Source organism: Amaranthus tricolor, chromosome 3, assembly GCF_026212465.1.
Source record: "Amaranthus tricolor cultivar Red isolate AtriRed21 chromosome 3, ASM2621246v1, whole genome shotgun sequence".
Lineage (NCBI taxonomy): Eukaryota > Viridiplantae > Streptophyta > Magnoliopsida > Caryophyllales > Amaranthaceae > Amaranthus > Amaranthus tricolor.
Genome location: NC_080049.1, coordinates 28,466,782 through 28,489,882, shown reverse-complemented (window position 1 = coordinate 28,489,882; position 23,101 = coordinate 28,466,782). Strand labels below are relative to the sequence as shown.

Genomic DNA, 23,101 nt, shown 5'->3' with positions numbered 1-23,101 from the left:
CAAAGCTCTTCAACTGTTGAATTAGGATGGGCTTGAGGCTTAAATGTGCACTAGTGGATCGCAACAAGGTGAAGCATGGTGGCAAATTGATGTTGATGCTAAGGATGAAAGCAAGGCTCATACCATCAAGTACTCCGTCTATTTCTTATAGTTTGCTACTGGAAGTGATATTTTTTCTCGCAACTCATTTCCAGTAGCAAACTCAAGTATCAACTACCAAGACAATATAAACAACGCAATTTCATCTATGAAAATGCATATTCATTTATCACCAAATTGAGAAATAACGCTTCTACTTCCTCTAAGTAAATTACTCTCGTTTTTTTCCACACATCCTGCAATCTACACAAAGAATGGCAGTACATAGCACGTAAAAAGGCACCATATCACATAGCATCCAAGCCAACTAGCTAGACATCACTCGATCGAAGATGCCGAGATAAAAACATGTGGTCTAGAGCTCTAAAAGAAATAAACGATGGAAAAAAGGAACACCCTCCATGGGCTGTATTATTAGGTGTCTTGTATAAGAGGGAAATAATAAACCTCAAAATGACTTCCATTTATAGCAATGGAAGGGTCTTATTGACCTTAAATCTGAAGCAAGTCCTATGGCATGATACCTTTAGGCTTTAGCAAAAACAAATTTCACAAAACAATCCAATTCCGAAAAAATTGTGTAGCCTAATTGTCTACAACCTCGATAAGAGTTGGCTCATAATCACCGGGTGCCTCAAGTCCATGTAAGTTGATCACCGTGGCAGCGACATTGGCTAGACCACCATCAGGTACATCCGTGCAAAATCTAACGCCAGGAGCAAGGCCGGGGCCGCCAATTGCAATGGGCACCTGAAAGAGAAAAGGGTACAAGTCAAAACTGAGAACTAAAATCATATTTTCTCAATTAGAATCTTACGGGTTATCAGATGTACAAACCGGTTGTAATGTGTGTGAAGTTAGAATTTGGATGTTTCCGTTTTTATCGAGTAGAGGCTGCCCTTTCTTGTCCCTTTTCACCATGTCTTCAGCGTTACCATGATCGGCCGTAACGACATATATTCCACCAACTTGTTCAATTGCATCAAGAATCATCTACAACAAAAACCATTATTCAATCAGCATGACTACGACTATGATGCTAGATGAAACATATACGCACTACGGCCCTAGATCTAATCATTCTTAAAGAAAATCAAACTTGTGTGAGAGACTTATATGAGCAAAACGACTGACACTTAAACCTAAACAGAAGATCAAATAAAGACATGTGACAAAACCCCGGTAAGAAACTTACCTTGACAGCTTCGTCAGCAGCCTTGCAAGCCACAACTGTAGCCTCTACATCCCCAGTATGGCCAACCATATCCCCGTTAGGTAGGTTCACACGAATCTGAACAGATTTGACAAGATATGTTCAGAAAAAAAATTCAACAGATTGAAAAAACTTCTTTTGAAGATTGTTTAAAAAACCCGGAATAACCTGATGGAATTTGCGACTCAAAATGGCATCCCTGGCCTTTTCGGCAATCTCTAAAGCCTTCATTTTTGGTTTCACGTTGAAACTAATGCCACTGTCACTAGGAATTTCAACATACTCTTCCATTTCAGGGTTGAAGTAACCCGAGCGATTACCATTCCAGAAAAAGGTGACATGTCCAAACTTGACTGTTTCACTGCAACATTTGAAGCATATCGTTTGAATCAATAAACACAGTACAACTCTCACACATGTATAGCAAAATTTACAAGAACTACAACATTAGCAGGAAGAAAATCAGACATAACACCCAATAAGTAAAATCGAGATTCATCGCTCAGTAATACTCACCTGCAAGCAAATGTCTTGATACCATTGTGAACTAAATATTCCCCAGATGTTCTATCGATTTCTGGTGGAGAAACAAGGTAATGACTAGGAAGCTTCAACTCTCCATCATACTGAAGCATACCAGCATAGCGAATTTTTGGATATCGAACTCTGTCAAACTTATCAAAATTTTCATATTCCAATGCCTTTGCAAGCATAACCATACGATCAGCTCTGAAGTTCAAAGTTACAACAGCATCTCCATCAACAACTGGACCGACAGCCTTACCATTGTCATCCACAATAACAAAAGGAGGCAAATACTGGTCATTAGCCTTGGTTTCCGCCCTCAATGTCTTGACAGCCTCAACGGCACTCTTGAACTTGTATGGGGCTTCACCAAGCACTTGGGCATCCCAACCTCGTTTCACAACCTCCCAATCGTTCTACAAAACAAAGAAATGATACATAAATCTCAAAACAGTTTTACAGCAAAGTAAAGAGGAAGTGCAAATTGACATTCATAATCCCAAATCCAAGAACCACACCCATGCAAAGGACAAAAGCGGCATGAGAAAGTAGAAAAAGGGTTCGCAAAAGAGAGAAGCAAGTGTCACAAAAGTTTCAGCAAACAACCACCAACAACAGTGATCGTCACACATCTCTGCATTAATATGCATTATGCAATAATTTAGAAAAATCAACTCCCAAAAAAAACTTTAGGGACTATAGAACTATTATCAAGGAAAAAATCATCAAGCATTTGGGAGTGCGGAAATTATACCTTATATTCCTGGAGGTATTAGAGTTATTTCAATGTTTGGTCACAATTTATGACCCAACTACCTATAGTTATGTGCCACTCACTTGCTATGTATTCAAAAAAATCAAGAACTGTGCAAACAATGACGAGCCAGTGAAGAGCAAACAAGAAGTATACAGCCTCACTAGTGCAGATGTTCACCTTGATCTCATTTACCAAAAAACACAAGGAAGAAATCTCTCTATCAACTTTGCATATGCACTAATTTGTCTCGGAAGCTATTGGGAAATCTAAACATTTGGTAAGAAGTTTGAATGAAAAGCAACTGTAAAGTGCCGCCCACATTTGAATCCAAATAATAAGCACTAGTTTGTCTAGGAACCTACAGGGTCTTCTAAACATGTATAACAAAAATCAGCAAATTGAAAAGATGCTAACCTCATAACGATCCATTGTAACATACATGCGACCACCACCAGATGCAATTTGTGCATCAATACCTTTACCCCGTAACAATTCAAGATCTTTCTCAAGGGTTTCTACAAAGCCAACACTAGAACCATCCAAGACATCACGCCCATCAGTAAGAATATGAACACGGATTCTCTTGACACCATGATCAGAAACTCCTTTCAATAACAACTGCATCAACAAAAAACACATACTCACAAATAGAAGCAAAATGAATTATTCAAAAACAAATATACGACCGACACATATCTAAGTAATCTAACACAAAAGCCTATGTTTGGACTTGGGAAAGGACCTGTAACTGATCAAGCCGAGAATGTACACCTCCATCACTCAGCAACCCAATGAGGTGCAACGTGCCTGTTTCAAAAGTCTCCTTAATATAATTAAAACCTTCACCGTCAAAGATTTTTCCAGAGGCAAGAGCATTATCAACAAGCTTCGCTCTGCACAAAGAAAAAACTCTTTTAAACTATGCAACAAAAATTAAAATGCTCATCTAATAACTAGGCACTTGAATTGACAAATTTTCAATGATAATAACATTCATAGGAGATGATACTTAACAATTCAGGGTTAACACCTGAAATTTTTTCTCTTACACCCAAAATCCTGATCCCCTCCCTAGCCACCCGCGCACCCAAAAATTGGAAAACAACACCCACACAAAATCCCCCTCAAATGTTAAATCTTTCGTTGCAAGGAAGTTTAAGAAATCGACAAGGCAACAAAAATTGTAGGCAAAAGGATTTGAAATTGTTGAGTATAAAATATCAAATCTGTTTCAAGAAGTTATTTTAAATCAAAAATCAAAACAAAAAAAATAACCACCGTAGATAACCCTCAAAAATCTTTGCTTAACTACAGAGGTGGATACTCTCATCTAACCAGGGCAAAGCAAGAAAATTTGTATTAAGAGGAACAAGTATCCGATACACTAAATAATTGTAGTCAGATGACCCCATACACTAGCAAAATAATTATATATCATTAAGTTAAAAGTCTACACTTTCTTTTTTACAAGAGAAAATTCTTAACTTGGAATGTTGAGATGTAGTGAAAATGTCAATAAAGATTGTGTGACACAACTAAATTATTAATTTCAGAAAATATTACAAAATATAAAATTTGTAACTTACATGGAGACATGACAATTGAACTATACCTTATTGGTCCATACATCATATAATATAATGTAGTAAGGGGTCAATATTAAAATACAAGGGGTCCAATGTAGCTTTGCCCTTGCATCAAAGATCAAGCCGCACCAAAACCCATCAAAAGAAGCACAAAAGGATATGTTGGACTAAACCTAGAGACTAGACTCGAGAGTACCAAGATCTAATCAATTCGATAAAAGTGAGAAAAATAAGCAAACTACCTAAACCTAAGTACACACAGCCTTAACGCATTGAATAAAATTAGTGAGCAGGAAGGAAAAGTGAGTTATGTACAAATTCCCCATTCAACGACCACTTTTAATTCAAATTCATAACTTTGCAACTACTCAAAGACTCAAAGTAGTTTTCTCAATGTACACACAGATAATTAGATAAAGATATGATTTCAAACTTTCTAGATTACACAAAGAAACAACATAGTAGGTAAGAGCACCAGGCAACAAAAGAAAAACACAACAAAGAAAACCTCTATTAACAGTTAGCTAACTACAAACATGATCACAAAGTATGAGCACAAGAGCAGCTATCTGAGGGATATAAAACATCACCCTTGAGCAAAAATACGGCCTGCACCCAAAGCATTATGACCAACTTCACTGTTGCCCATGTCATCCTCTGATGGAAGCCCAACAGCTGTTCCATGAGCCCTAATCAACCTCCACTTGTCTGGTGCACCCTGAAGTAGGGCAAATAACTTGATTAGTTGGCTTCTGAGAAAAATAAAGCACAAAGTTTTGTTTTTGCAGTACCAATACTTTGTTCATGAGAGTAGAGGGTTGCGTACACCCGACCACTAAACCCCACCCTAGGTGAGAGCCACTTAATGGCATTGGAGTATGATATTGGTTATTAAGTACATCGTACTGACTTGAAATTGTCTTCCTATGATTGAGTCAACAACATCCAAAGAAAATGCAACAATCAAATCAAAATGAATTCGAAACTTTCAAACCCAACATATTATTCCTCCAGTAGCCAATCAAATTGATATAAAATAATGAAACATAAAAAAAAAGAAAAAAAAAAAAACCTGCTTGAGGGAATCCATGACGGGAGTTTCAGCAACATGGATACAATTGTACTTGTCAGGATTGGCCTCACCCCAACCATCAAGCACTATCATAGCCAAAATCTTATCTTTGGGCAGCTTTGGATGATCCGCCAATTTCCATGAAAACTCTGAACTTCCCATCTCTGTTTCTCTGATAAGAACACAAAACCCTATCCCAAATTTATATCTGAACGAGTGGAAACAACAAAAAAAGGTAACATATAAATAGATAAATAAAGTTAAGCCGACTTCGATAACTAGTGGATACCAATTCAAAAAAACATACGAGATTAACAAAAAAAATAAACAGACACACCAAAGAGTAAAATCACGTAAAAAAAAAATCTCGATCAATGGATGAAGCAGTCTTAACTCTTAACTCGTAAGGAAGATCTCCTCTAGTTTTAATACAGAGAGATACATCTAACAGGAACTAGGGTAGTCCAATTTTCATTTTCTTCTCTTTGGCATCAATATACATTTTTAGAAAATAAACAAGAAAAGATAAAAAAAACTAGGGGCTTATCAAACATGGCTCGCGCTAAACCTGTGCAACGGGCCTCACATAAAAAAAGGCTCAAATGGGACGAGTCTATTCAACCTGGCCCGACCCAGTCCATTTTGTAAACTTATTTTTATAAATATTTTGCAATTAGATGTTTTAGATACGTATTGTGTTAAAAAATGATTACTTCAAACAACTAAAAGCATCGTATTCTTTGAAAGCGCTATCAGTAAAGAATCAAATAACCTAACGAAATCAATGTACAACCAGAATCTTTTGCAATGTTCAAGAAAAAAATGAGCAAAATATTCCTTCTTCTTGTTTACGAAAGCTCTTCACATCAATGTTGATATATTATCAATCACTGTTGAAGTAAGAATGCAAACTAAAAACAGGGCCTGCTTTAAATTGTACTTACAAGAGAAAATTTGAATTCATTAGTTGAATTAGCCGTTAATCAGTAATTTCACATGTTTAATATGTTGATATGAAAAAATCAATGGAACCCAAATGTATCCCAATTAGTTTTAAAAAAGACAGCAAAGTCGAGTAGTCAAATGATCAAATTAAATAAAGAGAAAAAAAGTAGGGATTTATACTTTAAAGAACTGAAAATTGATAGTGAAAAGCCTTGAACAAGATCCCTTTGCTAGGTGGAGATCTCTACCAGTACAATAATTGGATGAAGATATATTTTGAGGAGAATGATTTCACTCTTAAAAGTGATTTGGGAAAAATTATCCAGGGTTTATAAGGATTAGTTGAGACTTGAGAGAATGAACGGGAATGATATCACAGCAGGAAAAAACGATTGAGAAATATAAGAATTTGCAAGCCTAAAGCTCGTATAAGAAATATTAAAGCAGCCCAAATTAGACCCTCATTCAACCCTCATTAAAACCATTATCTAGCCTATATTTTTTTTTATTTTCAGCAGAGTTCTTTTTTAGAACGACCCTTATACAGCTCGACCCTATTAAAACCCTTATAATTAAGGGTCCAATTAGGGTCCCCAACGAGCCCAACCCAATGCACAATCTTAGTCAAAAAACACCAATATAATAAGTTATCCCTCAACACTATCTCCAAACTAGTAATTGTCATGAAAGTGCATAAACTCAACTCTTCATACAAGTTCTTGATACCATCAAAAAGCTACAACTAAAACAACACACAAATCATCCATACACAACGTGATATAGCTCTGTGATCAGTCAATTACAGGAGGAACTTTAATGAAGTCTGGATCTATGAGCACCAAAAAAATTCACGACAATGAATAAGAGATTGATCCCAGGACATAGATCGAATGTGAAAATGCCATAACTTTGGGATTATATCCTCAGTATTCTAATCAAGCAATAGTGCAAAACAAGGTCACATCGCATTGCACGGCCGCTTGGCCGCTTTTTTAAGGTTTTCAAAGAAAAATGAAGCTGTGTTTTCCCGCATTGTGTAAAAAACCGCATTTTGGGCAGGAACAAGGAATATATCACATCGACCGATATTTGCAAGTGATAACCGGTTGCGCAATCGTTACCGTTACCGCATTTTTTTACTATGAATCAAGCCACCGAGAACACAATGCTTCTTTATATGTTTTTCCTCGGACAATTAGACAAAAGTGGCCAACTTTCTCAAGCTAATCCAATCCAAGTTAATTGAAGAGGACAAAAAATTATATAAATAAAAAATCTGCATAGGGTTAATGCATATAAATATCACCAAATTACCCAGATCCATTTTGATTCAATTCAAGCAAATCACACAATAAGTTAAATCAAAAAAACTACACAAGACTAATCCTGCAATTAAATAAATAATTAAGGGATGAAAAAATAAATCAAGATGGATCTCAAAAACTACAAACCCACAATTACAAAATCAAAAATATGTTCACCCAAGCAAACCCTAGAAAAATCAAAAATCTTTGGCCAAACTAACAATAAATCAAACAATAAATAAAAGTAACAACTAATAGATTGATATACTAAGAAGATAGAACAAGATATACCTGAAAATGGGTTTGATAAAAAATGAAGTCTACCGAAAAGAATCAACGATGTGGGTTTTATTGAAGAGCAAAGGATCTAGATTTTTTTTAAATAATGTATTGTTGGTTCAAATAAGAGGGATGGGAAGTGCTGTGTGTCTCAGGCTCTCAGCCCACTGTAATGGTCAAATAAGAGGGACGAAAAGTGTTGTGAGACGTCCCGGTTTATATTTAATTTAGATGGACCAACAACTCTTAAATTTTATTTATTTAAAATAATTTTGAAGTTTGACGCTTTACATTAAGAAATTATAAAAATTTACATATAATTAATAAATGTTGAATTTTTGTAAAATATAATGTATAATATTGTATAAAGTCTAACTCTAAGCATTGATTTTAGATAGAATGAGTTTTGATGTTAGTTTTAATTTAGCTGGTTTTTTACTGATTATCTTTTAAATATTTTTTTATTTTTTAATTAAAAGGATTACTATGAAAAAAATCTAGTCTCTTTTCTTCCTAAATTCTATTTATTTTAAAATTATTTTTTTCTTATTTATTTTAAATTTCTGTATGTAATTATTTTAATATTTTAAATTTATTTTTAATTTAATATTTAAAAAAGTCGTTATAATGAGTAAAAACATTGTTACTTATCTTATTGATTTGTGTATTGGCAAAATCAGCATACAAGCACTCATTTCAACTAGAGGTGATCAAACACCGGGTCGGGTGGAAAAAACAGCTCATTGATGCGGGCGGGGCCGAAGTGCGGGCCTAAAAGTTCCTGCCCAAACCCGTAATTTACGAGCCTATGTTATATATTATTTATATATAATTAAAAACACAAATTATAAATAATTGAAATAAACAAATACAATTGTTACATATTATACATAATTTAAAACACAAATTACAAATAATTGAAATAAACAAATACAATTGTTTCATATTATACATAATTTAAAACACAAATTACAAATAATTGAAATAAACAAATACAATTTTACATATTATACATAATGTAAAACAAATTCAAAATGCAAATCATGAACAAGCTCTTTTTCGGGCCGGCAAACACCAATCCCAAAAAAATTCGGGCCACTTATTTTCTGCCCAAACCCGCCCATCGGGCCATATTTTGGTACCCAAACCCTCACTTTTTCGGGCCGGGCCACCCATGATCAGGTCTAATTTCAACCATTTTTTTCAAATTATGTATTCAATAAGAATGATCGTGATGTTCGTTTTTTTAAAAAAATATTAAAGCCAAAAATAAAACACAAATTCTTGTGAAAGACCATTTCTAATTGGGTCGGCCTATTATATATTTTTTTAAAAATTGTAAGTAAGCATAAAGAATAATGTAAGTAAACATTTAAGATATTAAAAGTAGACATTAAGAATACGGTAAGTAAGCATTAAAGATATTGTAAGTAAGCATTAAAAAATACAATAAATAAGTATTAATCTTTAATAAATTGGGCTTAAGATATATCTCTCAAAGAGACGAACTCTCAAGAGACTACCAGAAAAAAAAAATGTGCTCAAAGGAATGAAGGAAGTACTCCTATGTAAACACTGAAGATGTAAACACTTGCAAAATATTAAATCGTAAATTTAATTGGATGTATTTTTTTTATTTAATCATATTTGAAATGGTTTTGGCATCAAATTAGGCTAAATCCAATGCTAATAATCAGAAATTCATATCCCATATGTATAATTTTACTTTTGTTTGATTCCAATTTAAAAACCTTATGTTTTGGGTATAATGTATACAGAGGTGTTCAACGGGACGGGTCATATTTTAATAGGTCGTTAGCGAGTCGGGTCAATAATAGCTCGGGTCATTAACGGGTATATAAAGGATCGGGTCGGATAATTATAGGAATTGGTTGTAAAAAATATTTTATCACTTTTTTTATATTTTTTATATGATATTATTATATACATAGTGGAATTGATCCAACGAGTCATAAAGTATAATTAAAAAACTATTTTATAAACTTTTAAAGTGGGTCATATTTAAACGGGCTTTGACCCGTCCTGACCCCTATTTAAATTTTGACCGACCGCTCCGACTCGGCCCATTGAACACCTCTAAGTGTATACATTTAAATAACATTGTACAACCCTCATTCCATAAATTAATGCATCGTGTAGTAGTAAAAATCAAACGCACATTATAATGGCGAAAGAAAAAGTTAGCCGGCATATCTGTTATCATAAATTATTAGACCGTGACAGTTCGTCACATAATCTTACCTTGTGACGGTCGAACCGAGGAAAGTGGTATAATTTTCAAATGACACTTGACTCAATTCTCTCTTATAAAACAAAAAAATATAGAAACAATTGATATTAATAATCTAATTTTTATTCCATTCGTCGTAAATAATCCTATTTTTAGATTATTTTTAATAATTCAACCTTAGCCCTTAGTTTGATAGCAACATAACTTTTTATTTTATAATAGTTGAATATTTGCCTATAGTTTTCTATGCTGATAGCAAACTAAGTGCAAAGGTTGGATTTTTAAAAAATAATTCAAAGATGGGATTATTCACGGCGGATGAGTGAAGGGTTGAATTATTAATATCAATTTTTCCAAAATATATATTTTTAGTCTTAATCTCAAATTATTATTTTCGGCTACATGAATCAATATATCAGTTTTAATTGTCGTTTACATTGATTTCTCTTCTCCATTTATTTCGATTATGTCATTTTATATCATTTTTCACTCTTGTTCTCCATGTCATATTTTGTCTTCTCGCCCACTCTTTAAGTTTCCAAAGCTTTAACTTTCTATTTTTCTTGACGGTTGGCTAATATCTTATCTTTGCATATGACCATACAATCTTAAACGATTTTCTTTCATTTATTCATTAATACTTGCAACTCCTAAATCCTTTCTTATACAATTGTTTCGAATTATATCCCTTAAGGTATACCTACCCATTCATTAAAGTATTCGGATTCCCGCTACTTTCATATTTCAAAATTAAAACTTTCTGATAGCCCAATATTTTGATCTATGCACTAGCGTCGGTCTAATATCATTCGATAAAATTTGTTCTTTAACTTTAAGGACACACCATGATCATATAATCTTTCATTAACTATTCTTCATTTTTGTCGCCTACTTTTAATTCTATGGGTTGTATATAGTTGGGTGTCCCCATTAATCTAAAATATGGACCTTAGGTGTTTCAAGTATTCACTTAAAGCGATGTATTTCTCTTATAGCTATATAGTACATCTTGTTATTGTGTTTGTGCTAAAATTACACTCCATGTACTATGTGTAGATCCGACTTAATTTTAAACAATGTAACTCGAACTCTTGTCTTCATTGTTCTAACTTAGCAGTTACCCCCTCCCTTGTTAATCAACCAAAACAATATCATTAACATACAACATGTACCAGCACACGTCGCTTAGTATCAATCGAGTACTTGCTGAAGGTCAATTTTGATTGGAAAATTCGTTGTTGCCCCTCAACATGTCTAACATTCATCTTTACTTCTCGATACATATATTGCACAATATTAATGTTTTCTTGTGAATGTCAATATTCTTTGTCATTGTCCTCCAAAGTACTTCCTTTGGTATCTTGTCGAGTGCTCTTCTCAAGTCAACAAAAATCATGGATAAGTCTCTTTTAGAGGTGATCAAACACCGGGCCGGGCCGAGAGGTAAAAATCTGTCCATTGATGCGGGTCGGGCCAAAGTGCGGGCCAAAAAATTCTTGCCCAAACCCGGGCTTTTGCGGGCCTATGTTATATATTATTTATATATTTTATGTAAAATTTAAATAACTTTATAATTTTTAAATTTTTATGTAAAATTTATTTATCCAATCTAAAAGGTACTATTATGAAGTATTGAAAATCTAAAGAGATTGAAGCAGCCAATATAAATGACAAACTCATGGTCCCTGCCTCCCTCCTGCTGCTTGCAGTGTTGTACCAAACAATTTCTTCTATTTTTTTATTTTAAATTAATTTTAAGATAACCATGATTATTTCACTATAACTTAAAGCACTCATCAATAATGCTTTAAATTAAAAACTCTCATTTTTTTATTTAATAATTTTTAATCAATCACCGTGATTTGTAAATAACCAAAAAAATAAAAATATAAAACTAAAATAAATAAAACCAAAAAAGACAAAGAAATTCACAAAACTACAAATACAATTGTTGCATATTATACATAATTTAAAACACAAATTAAAAATAATTGAAATAATCAAATACAATTGTTACATATTATACATAATATAAAACAAATTTAAAATGCAAATCATGAACACACACTTTTTCGGGCCGGGCCGCGGACCAAACACCAAATCCCAAACCCGTCCCAAAAAAAATCGGGCCACTTATTTTCTACCCAAACCCGCCCATCGGGCCATATTTTTACACCCAAACCCTCACTTTTTCGGGCCGGGTTGGACCGGGCCGCCCATGATCACCTCTAGACTCTCTTTGTCTAGCCCTAATACTCTATCTCTATTTCCCACTACTTTCATAGTGTGGCTCAAGAATTTTTATTCCTCAATAGTTGGATCAATCTTGGACTTCTCATTTTTTCTTGTAAACACGCACTAGATTATTTTTTCTCTAGTAATTAGGCCTTTTTTTTGTCCGTTGAATCTTGTTGACTAGATTTTTTTAGAGATGCAAACGGTACGATATGGTTTGTTTTCATACTAAAAATAGACAAAACTAAAACTTTCGGTATAGAAAATTTTCAAATCGGACCTGACCGTTTAGATCATCTGACCGAACCAACGTGTTCTAAACGATCTAGTCTAGTTTGGTCTACGTTTTTTTTCCAAATTAATATGTGTTTATACAAATATTTTTTACCTACAATTACCAAATATAATCATTTGTAAGTAGTTGATTGCATTAACAAAAGTATATATTACTATATAAAAATAAGTACATCTCGAAATATCTAGGTAGCAACATATTTTTTAAAAAAAATTATGATTTTTGGTCATAGTACGATTTAAGGTCTGGTCTGGTCTTAAAAAAAACAAGACCAGACCGTAAACTGTAATTTTTTTAAAAAGCCAGACCAAACCATTTAGATCGTAGACCAGACAAAATATTAAAATTACGGTTTGTTTCAATTTGATTTGCGGTTTAGACCAAACTTTATTCAGCCCTAAATATGTTAGCCAAGTCACTTCAATCGTTCCTAGGCATCTTCATACCACAATAGGTTTACCATATGAGTGATCAATCGCTTTTTCTAACTTCATTTTCATTAAAACCCCCTTTACCTCTGATATTGTATTCTTTGCATGAACTTTATTTTTTCATCAAAAGGAATAATTTTTATGTCCCATACAACATTTCTTCACTATATATATGTCATTAGTTTTCTGCTTTCCACCTTTTAGCCATCTTAGATATTTGTTTTTCTCGTTCTTTGAAATCTAGTTTGCAAACACTTCTTTAAAATTAATTTTGTGTCGCAAACTACGACTTTTATTTTGGTTTTAATTTCGTTACACATGGCTAGTTTTCCTAATTAATGCATTTTCTTAATGTAAGACAATTTTTTTTTTTTTTGTATTCCTTAATAATTGTTCTAACTCCTCAGTCCACCACATAGTATTCTTTACCGCAAAATAAACACCGATTAATTCTCCTATAATCTTCTTAGTTATTTGAATGATGTAAGTTTTCATCTTTGTTCAAGTCCTTCTCATTCAAACTCATCTCATAATTTGATTTTTCAATAAGTTTCTTAGTGAAAACTTTAGCATTATCCTCTTTTAATCTCCATCATTAAATCTTACGTTCTCTTTTTACTTTCTTTACCTTTGATCTTGCTTGAAGGCAAATATATAAGATAAGAGTTTGTTTTGGGTGGTTACGCATTCTCCTAGTGAACCTTACAACGTAGGCAACATCTATCATCTTTGACAAAATTTGAGTTTACTCTAATTCTAAAAGTCAGCTTAAAAAGAAAATTTGACATTAATTCTGAATTAGAGAAAATAACTTTTAAACACTTCTACTAACTTATGTTAATTTTTCACATTTCATCCAATCGACTTCAGAAATTTTAGTATGAGGCAGTCTTAAACGCACCTCATACATAAATTTAATAATCTAATAATACAAATTATTAATATATAAATTTATTTTAAAGTCAACTCAACAAAGAGTAATACTTCTACTTAAAGCTATTTGTTTAGTATACTTCTATAACATTAGATTTGGCTATTATGGGTTGATGCTGCAAGTCAAAGAAACATGAACCCAAAAAAGCAGGCTGAATCAGCGTTGTTTTGACGGCCACATAGAGCCAATAGGCATCTTTCTAGCCGTTGCACTTGTGTTAGTTGTGTAGGGTGTAGCAATCCTAGTGATTACAAGTATAGACACGAAACCGTAAAATCCTCGCATTGAGTAAACTTGAAAGCAACAAAAAGATTTCTTCTTACCAAACTTTCTTTTCTTTTTTCAACTTTCGGTGCAACCAATTCTAATACCTATTCACTTTAACCTCATGTCAAAAATCATTACATCTTGCTTTCAACTTTTATTCTTAGTAGTCTCTTCCTTTGAATTAACATCAGATGCTATCATGAAACCAGCTCGATCAAAATTTTAAGTTAATTGTTGAGGTTTAATATATAGTATATATTTCTAATATCCCCCCTTACACAAGAGTCATATGGGCTAAAAGCGTAGATGCAACACAGACTCTACTCATACCTGACGTGGAATATTCACTTTAAATGAAAGGTGGTTGAGATTCGAATCTGTGAGACTTTGACTTCTTTTCACGCTGGCTTCTAATACATGTAATGGAACCAACTTAACAAAAAGTATAAGTTAATGGTTGAGGCCTAAATATATCTCTAACAAATAGATTCTTGAAGTTTTCTTTTTTAAAAAAAAGTGAATATTTTGTGATAAATGAGGTGAAGTGTGTAGAAGAAATTAACACACAATTTGAATATATGAGCAAAATTTTAAAAAAAGTGGTAAATAATTGTCTAAAAATAGAAATAGTATTAAATAAATATGACAAATAAAAAGAATAAAGTGTTGTACAATTAATATTGAAAGATTCATATTGTATAATTATTATTACTTTCACATATCAATGAAAAAATTTTAAAAGTAGTAAAAGCTTTTGCATAAAAGAAATTAAAATTAAGTAAAATCGACGAACTGAAAAATAAAGCAGACAATTTCCAAGTCAGAGAGAGTAATTGTTGGGACTAATGGATATGTGCTTTGAAACAACAAATGACAATTATAAGAGTGAAAAAAATTCGCATGAGTCTCTTTTAACATTTATTAAGAGGAAGAAACACACACGGAGAAAGAATTATGTATGTTAAGAAAAAATTATTGTGAATAATTTAATTTCTTTTTAATTACTTGTCATCGTTATATTTTTTAAAATATTTAATTTTTGATTTTAGTTGGTTGTTAATGGACCCTTCAAAAAAATAACCTGTTATATCAGGTTACATCTCATCTTCTTTCTTTTTTATAATAATCAATTTATTTCTATCATCTGTCAATATTTTCATCTTTAAATTTTTTTTAATAATTCAACATTTGCTTTCTGTTTGTTGCCAATGGACTTTTCAAGAAGCTAAATGAAATTGTTATTATTTCTCAAGCTTATGAAGTTGATCATTACATGAATAGTAATTGTCTTTACATACATAATCCCATCAACTAGGGGTGCTCAAAAAATCCGACCCGCTTGACTCGAGCCGCCGATCCACATCCTAAATGGCGGGTCGATTTTTTAAAAATAATGAGTTGGGTCATGGGCTACAAAATACATTGAGCTGGATATTTGTCGACCCGTTATGTATTATCTTTATCAAGTTGAAATTTAGACGTTAAAATTTTATAATCAATATAATTTAAAAAAATTAATAAAGGTCGTATGTTTCTCACTTCCCTCAAAGTATACCACCCCTTTAAAACAGTGGCAAAGAGAAATTGAGTATATTCAAAAAATTGTGGATTGTTTGATAATAATTAAAGAAATTAAAAAAGACTTAACATGTATGGATGAAATATGTTGGATTATTATAAACTAGTGGCAAAAAGAAATCGAGTATTTAGCTTCTTGAAGGATTCATCGACAACAAAATGAAAATAAAGATTAGATTATTAAATAAAATTCAAAAGATAAGATTATTGGCAGGTAATGGAAAATAAATTGGATTATTATAAAGAAAGAGAAAATGAGAGGTAACGTGATACAATAGGTCATTTTGTAAAGGCTTTATTGACAACAAACTGAAAGTAAATGTTGAATTATTAAAAAAAATTCAAAAAGTGAAATTATTGGCAGTTAATGAAATATAAGTTGAATTATTCACAATAATTTTTTCTAAATTATAAACATATGAAGGATTTATCTAACCTATGCAAGATATGAAATATTAATTTGTCATGATCTTATTAACCAATCTTATTTAAGAAAATCTCTTAAATATTTTTTTTCTTATCAATATTAATTATTATTATTGATAATAAATCACTATATCTTTAAAAGAAAATTAAGATAATTACCTTACGTTAAGTTGGTTAGATAATGTAATCAATGCCTCTTATCCTATGTCTTATGGTATATGTTAGGCAATTGATAATTTTATATATAAAACTTCCTTTTTTTTTTACCTTAATAGTCTTTGACTTTTGATACTATTTATCAATTACTCTTCACTTATATTTCATTATTAATTTATAATTTATAACACAATCAAGTGAGTATTTGATTTATTTCAATGTAAAGATTATTAATATTAATTTTTTATAATTTTTGACTATATATAATTATAGTTATTAATGATACATTTATTGAATTGACAAATATGCCCAGTCATATGAGATTAATAGAGTGAATAAAAGGAAATATTATTTATGTTATTAGAAATCATTTTATTTTGATTAAAAACATATTTCAAAATCAAAAGATTTCTAATAAGAAAAAACTTTGAAATTGCATTTAAAAAAAATAAGAAAAACAAATAAGATCTCATAATTTACCTTTATTATTCTAATAATCATAATCAATATGGACATATATATAGTAGTACTATTAAATAATTTTCCCTTGTCTTTTTGTTGATGCTAATGCTTTCACTCTTACAGCCTTAATATTCCCTCCAATGCTTCAAATGCAAAGCACTAAGCACCCATTCCAATAATAACATCTACTAAACCCCATTTTTTTGTCTCTCTCAATTATCAGTCTCTATCATTTTCTTCTGATTCCTTGTTCATTTTCTTGGTTTTCCAACAATGGCGGTTGATGTTTACTCTGAAAACTTTGTGGATATGATTAGTCCCAGACTCTCATTTTCTCGAGATCTGGAAGAAAACGAAACAAATACTAATCTAATCCAAGAATTTTCTTGCAAATTGGATCATTCACCCGCTGATTCCGCCTTCGATTTCGCTTTCAATGTAGATTCCAATGTTGTTTCCCATTCATCAGCAGATGAACTTTTTTCTAATGGTAAGATCTTACCTAGTAGTGTAAAGAAAGAAGAAATCAAAACCTGTAAAATTCTACAACAAAAAACAGTAACCCTAACACCCTGTTTGGATCTTCCACCTACCTCAGAGACGAAGAAAAAGAGTTTGAGAGAGTTTTTAGAAGATAGTATAGATCAAGAAGAACCAAACAACAATTTCGGCACTGCTAAATCGTTTTGGAAATTTAGAAGAAGTAATAGTCTGAATTGTGATCGAAATCAACGAAAAGGATTCATTGGATCTTGGAAAATTTTGTCTAGAAGTGGATCAACAGGAAAATTTTTAGAGAAAATTCTGGAAAATGAAGAAGAAAAACCCAGAAATTCACATTCAAAAAATTTCTGGAAATTCAGCAACAAAAACAGTTTAAATTCCGAGAAAATTACTGGTATTATTGGATCATCAAAGATCTTGAGAAGAAGTCATTCAACAAGCGATCATTATTTGACGAAATCGGATTCAAAACCTTTTAGGAGGAGTAATTCAACAGGTTCAGCTCCAAATACTAATACGAACAAATTGAAGAAACAACAATCTCTGAAACAACAGAAATATGAATTTGATGGAAATACAAAATCATGTCCAAAAAGAAAGGTAAAGGATAATTGTAAGAGTAATTATAATTATAGTTATGAGAATCATTATAAGAATTTGAGGATAAATCCAGTATTAAATCTTCCATCTCCATACATTTCTAGAGTTAGTGTAGATTTGTTTAGTTTTGGGTCATTGTTTTGTAATGGTGCCAAAGATAGAAAGAAGAATAAATGAAATATGGTATTTTCTATATATAGTGTGTCATACTGTCATTTGTCGTGCATGCAAGTGCCACCGGCATTATGCCGGTGAGTGTGTTTGTTTATGAAATTATTATACATCTACCCTCAATTTTAATATACACACTATGTACAATTTTAATTTTTGAAATTTTTAACATTATATGATAAAAAGATTGTTATATTTAATATTCTGAAAATATATATTAAGACCAATAAAAAATTTCAATTGACTATGTTTTATATTATATCTCCTCTGTTTTATTATACTTGATGTATTTAACTTTTTATGTAATATAATATTTTATTTTGATCATTTATAAGTTGAATCATGTTTAAAAATTATAAAAAATATTATGAAAGTTATGCAATTAAACAGTTCAAATAAAATATTATTTTGCTAAATTTTTTCTTATACATTAACCGCAACATATACAATAAGCTTGAGTGTCAATAGCCATAATGTAGCAAGTATTCAGAACAGAGGAAGTACATAAAGAAGTACTGTTAAATAAGATCTGTTGATGACCAATAATTGTTACAGTGACTGTAGCAACTATTAAAAAACCAAGAAAGTACTATACTAGTAGTCTAGTACCGTTACTAATACTCTTCTAGTGAATAATATTACATCGGTTCTACTTGTTATAGTTGACTATTTACATAATTTGATAAGTTATTATAATTATTATGTATGAATAAAACAATTCGAAGTTCTAAAAAGTTTATATTAGGAAAATCTGATTAGATTGAAATAAAATCTATATCTAATAGTGAAACAGAGACCACTTAAGGACAGATGTCACTTTTTCATGAGTTTAGTTCCTACCTAATAATTAGAGTACTGAATACGCTATTACCTCAAATAACCTTTAATATTAGATTATCTACTATAATAATCCCTACATTTAAGACATTAATTACTGTAGCATTATTGACTTTCTCTATCTCATTAAACTAATTCTCACATTTTTTGAAGATCATTTCTTGTTGTGGAAGATTATTTCTATCTTTTTCTAATAAAATTTTTCTATCTTTCTTCTATTTTCATATCTAAAAATTGAGTTTTTTTATTTTGATTATCTCTCTCTGTAAATTTTTTTTGTTTAGTTAATTCAAACGAAAGAGAGAAGTAAAGTATGTAACCAATCTCGATGAATGGGTCATATCTCGTGCATTAGTACATTTTTATCTCTATCATTTTCTTAAATTTTTTTATTTATTGATTTTTGTAATCATATTTTCTTCTATGCATCTGAATGATTTATTTAGAAAATTAAATTTTAATTGCTTTTTATTATTGTTATTATTTTGAATGATCAAACATTGATCTCTTTTTCTTTTTTTTAATTTAACAAATTTGTTCAAGTTGATTACAAGACGTAAGAAGGGAGACACTACTATTTGCGTGAGATATGAGATATCCAATAAGTCTTAAAAAAATTTAGAGCCTTTATATTGGAGTCTTTTTGATATATTTTTAAATCTTATATTTTTTTCCTAATTTATTTTGGCGTTTATGAGTGTGCTCTTTTAACATAGAGATCAATTTTTTAAAATTTTCTATAGAATATTTGGTGGGCGTATCTAATATCAACATTGGTTACAGTGAGGAAAGACACAAGATTGATATAATTGTGTTATGTTTTCTAAATGTCACTTCCACTGTCATTAGAATGTACTTTTTATTATTAATGAAATTTCAAAGTTTTCGTACTGTTACTCTCACTGTCATTATTTATTTATATGCACCATATCAAATATTTTATTTTCTTACAAATTGGTATAATTGCGTTACATTTGTAATGGTTTCTCTATTTTGTGATTTTCAGATAAGTGGATAATAATAAGATAGGGAGACTAGGTAAAACCTGAGAATAAAGTTAATTAGATTAATACAGGTTAATCATCTCCCAAAAAGAATTTGGAGCAAAAGTTAGGTGATACCATAGACATATGCGGCAAAAGAATTTAGCTACAAAAAGACAATATATTTCAAATAATTTTTTTTACAATATATACTCTTAATACAATTTTTTTATTTTAAACACAAGTTTTGTGAAAGTAACTAGGGTTGGCCTTGAAATTTGAGAGGTTTGGTGAAAAATATTTGTTATATGCTCCTAATTACTAAAAATACTACTATAGGCCCCTAACTATTAAATATTAAAATCATCGTTTTTCTAACTTTTTACGGGTCCGGTGCAGAGGCCCTTCATGCCCCCTTTTAAGACCGACACTAAATCCAGATATATTGATATAAAAGGAGTGTTTTTGTTTATTATAATTTTCTTATATTAAATGTTTTGGGAAATTAATTGTTGTGGCAAATTTTTTAAACTTTTACCATCATTTTATTAAATTTATACATATATTGTATAATGAATATATTATTGTCTTATTTACATCGAATAATAATATATGCATGTAAGAAAATATAAAGTATCACATATGTTACATTCCTTACAAATATTAAATATCACTTCTTCTAATAAAAATCTTAAATTAATGCATTTTCTTAAAAAGTGAATTTTTTCCAATGCAAGTTAATTAACAATGAATGAAGAGCATTTTAGACACTAAATTTCAGGTAACAACAAAAAATATATTTAATTGATATTTTTCTATGGGTTTTATACTAAGTTTAAATTTTATTAACTATTAATTAAAGTATTAAATTTAAATTATGGATATGAATTGCTTGGATTTGATTTATTGGAGGTTTTGATTGATGTATATTTTTTTACTATTGATGGTTTATTTATACTTTAACATACAATATTTATACAAAAAAGTGGTTCGGTATTTATAGTTGATAAAAGTTCTTATAAATGTATCCATTTCACTAAGTTTATATATCGTTTAACTTAATCTTCCGTCGTAATATATATTATGGTACACAAACCTATATTTCAAATTGTGTACCAATATTAACTTTTTTATCTTATTTATCTCATTTGATATTTTTTATTTATTTATGTAAAAGAATTAAATAATCTGTGCTTAGGACGGGCAATCACCTAATATTACTTTATTATTCTCTCGTATTCATCCAATGTGTCCCTTTTGAATTTTCATCATTATTTAGGTGGTCAAATGGAACCACATATGAAAGACAAAAGCAGTGTTTTTAAATTTTAATAGGGGTAAAGTCAAAATGTGATTAATTTATGTAAAGGTGTGAAAAAGTTAAATTTTATATGGGTAAATTGGTAAACAAAACATACCCCAAAATAGAAGTGAAACATTTAGGATAACTCAACTAAATAAGGAAATGTGCCTCCTTCTCATTTTCTCTCTAAAAAAACCCTAATCCCCATAGTTGGTTTGGTGCTATCATCAGCCTTTTGGTTTATAGTAAGCTCCTATATTTTTTTCCGTTTTAAACTTTTTGAATATAATTAGAATAAATATGTGTCCTCTTCCTATAGGAGAGTTGTTCTACCCATTTATTGGGTTGATTCTACCCATATATTGGGTTTTAATCTCTCTCTTCGTGAGAGTTTGAAAGTTATGAAGTTTGGTTTGTAATTGATTTGTTGGTATAAATTAATGCGATAATGCAGCAGACACCAAAATTGCAATTACCATCAACTATATCAAATTCAATTCTATCTCAAGTCTACAACAGATCGAAAGACCCAACAATAGAATTCTATCTCAATTCTATCTAAAATTCAATGTGAAGAGGATATTTAAAATTGTCAGATCTCATATACAACGATCGTAGTTTTGTCAATTTTGAATTATCTTTGATTAAAGTTATGTACTTGCTAATTTTTATTTCTGATGTAGATGTTGTATGACTCTTTATTAATATTCAGGTATTATTAAAAAAAAAAAAACTAAATAAGGAAATGAGATATTTAGGATGAATAGGAAGAAATTTGTTTTTTCTTATATTAGCCGCAATATATAAAATAAGGTTGAATAATGAATAGTGTCGATAATTGTAATTTAGCAAATATCACTATATATTTAATTTTTAATTTACTATATTACATAAATCCAGATAAAAGCTCTTAAAATGTTACACATTAAATTCAAATGAAGGGAAGGAGAACGTATTACAATATTGCATTGCATTAATAATTTTTTGTGCACCAGTGCCCTTCATTGATAGGTGAAGATTATACCCATAAAAAATGATTGATGGGGCAAGTTGTCACTTTCCATTTGGTCAATTTTATATTAGATTAGTTTTGAATTGCATTTTATTGGGTTTGGATCAAGTCCAACTATTCTAGTGAACTCAACAAGTCTAGGATTTTAAAAAAAGTTATTTATCATTATTTTATCAAAAAATATATAGGATAATTCTTTTTTTTTAAAGCAAATTTTCTTATAAAAAAGGATCAATTGCACATTTGCCATAAAGAAACGTAGACTCTGAATATAAAAATCAATTATAGATATTGCGGATTTCAACAAAAAACAATAAAGTGAAACTGAAAGTTAAAACGTGTAACTAAAAACGATACATAAAATGAGAAACAAGTCAGAAAAACTATATTTAAATTTTGATTGGGTTTGATCAAATTTATTTGGTATTTTCGTGTCAGGTTATTTTTTGGTTACAAGTAAAAAAATTCTAAGTTATGGTTTATTTTCGTGAGGCCTTTCTTGCCTGATTTGACCATTTAAAGGTTATGGCGGGGTTAAATGATTGTAGACGCTTTTCTGCTAAGTATAGCCATTTACATGATGGTTGGTGTTTCCAAATTAGTGAGTGTTTTTATTTTTTATTTATTTTTAATTTATTTTTTATTTTTTATTTATTTATTTTTTTTAACCTTTTAGGACCATGTATTATGGATGGATTGATCCATAATTCCAAACAAAGTTTGATTCGTATGCGAGAAAAAAAGCGAATATGAATTTAATTAGATAATTAACTACGAATTAAAGTTTGATTTTTATAAAAAAAATTAATATTTGATTTGAATCTGACTTTGACCCTCCATAGACTTTAAATCAATCCTACATTTGAACGTTTCCAA

The 23,101-nt window shown here is 30.6% G+C and overlaps 2 protein-coding genes across 3 annotated transcripts; one reads left to right on the top strand and one right to left on the bottom strand.

The window, feature by feature from the left end:
• Positions 1-479: 479 nt before the first annotated feature.
• Positions 480-7,977, bottom strand: LOC130809244 (2,3-bisphosphoglycerate-independent phosphoglycerate mutase). Of its 2 annotated transcripts, none has more exons than XM_057674933.1 (10): positions 7,793-7,977; positions 5,253-5,460; positions 4,771-4,898; positions 3,337-3,487; positions 3,009-3,212; positions 1,829-2,253; positions 1,481-1,673; positions 1,295-1,390; positions 937-1,092; positions 480-849 (listed from the first exon to the last, which is right to left on the bottom strand). In XM_057674933.1, the coding sequence occupies exons 2-10, from the start codon at positions 5,412-5,414 to the stop codon at positions 685-687; spliced, it is 1,680 nt and encodes a 559-aa protein (XP_057530916.1). In that variant the 5' UTR covers positions 5,415-5,460; positions 7,793-7,977; the 3' UTR covers positions 480-684. The 2 variants fall into 2 exon arrangements, with proteins under 2 accessions (XP_057530916.1, XP_057530915.1); XM_057674932.1 differs by having other exon boundaries at positions 5,253-5,424.
• Positions 7,978-16,922: 8,945 nt separating this feature from the next.
• LOC130808227 (uncharacterized) lies at positions 16,923-18,350 on the top strand. Its single transcript, XM_057673704.1, has one exon. The coding sequence runs from the start codon at positions 17,089-17,091 to the stop codon at positions 18,094-18,096; it is 1,008 nt and encodes a 335-aa protein (XP_057529687.1). The 5' UTR covers positions 16,923-17,088; the 3' UTR covers positions 18,097-18,350.
• Positions 18,351-23,101: the final 4,751 nt, after the last annotated feature.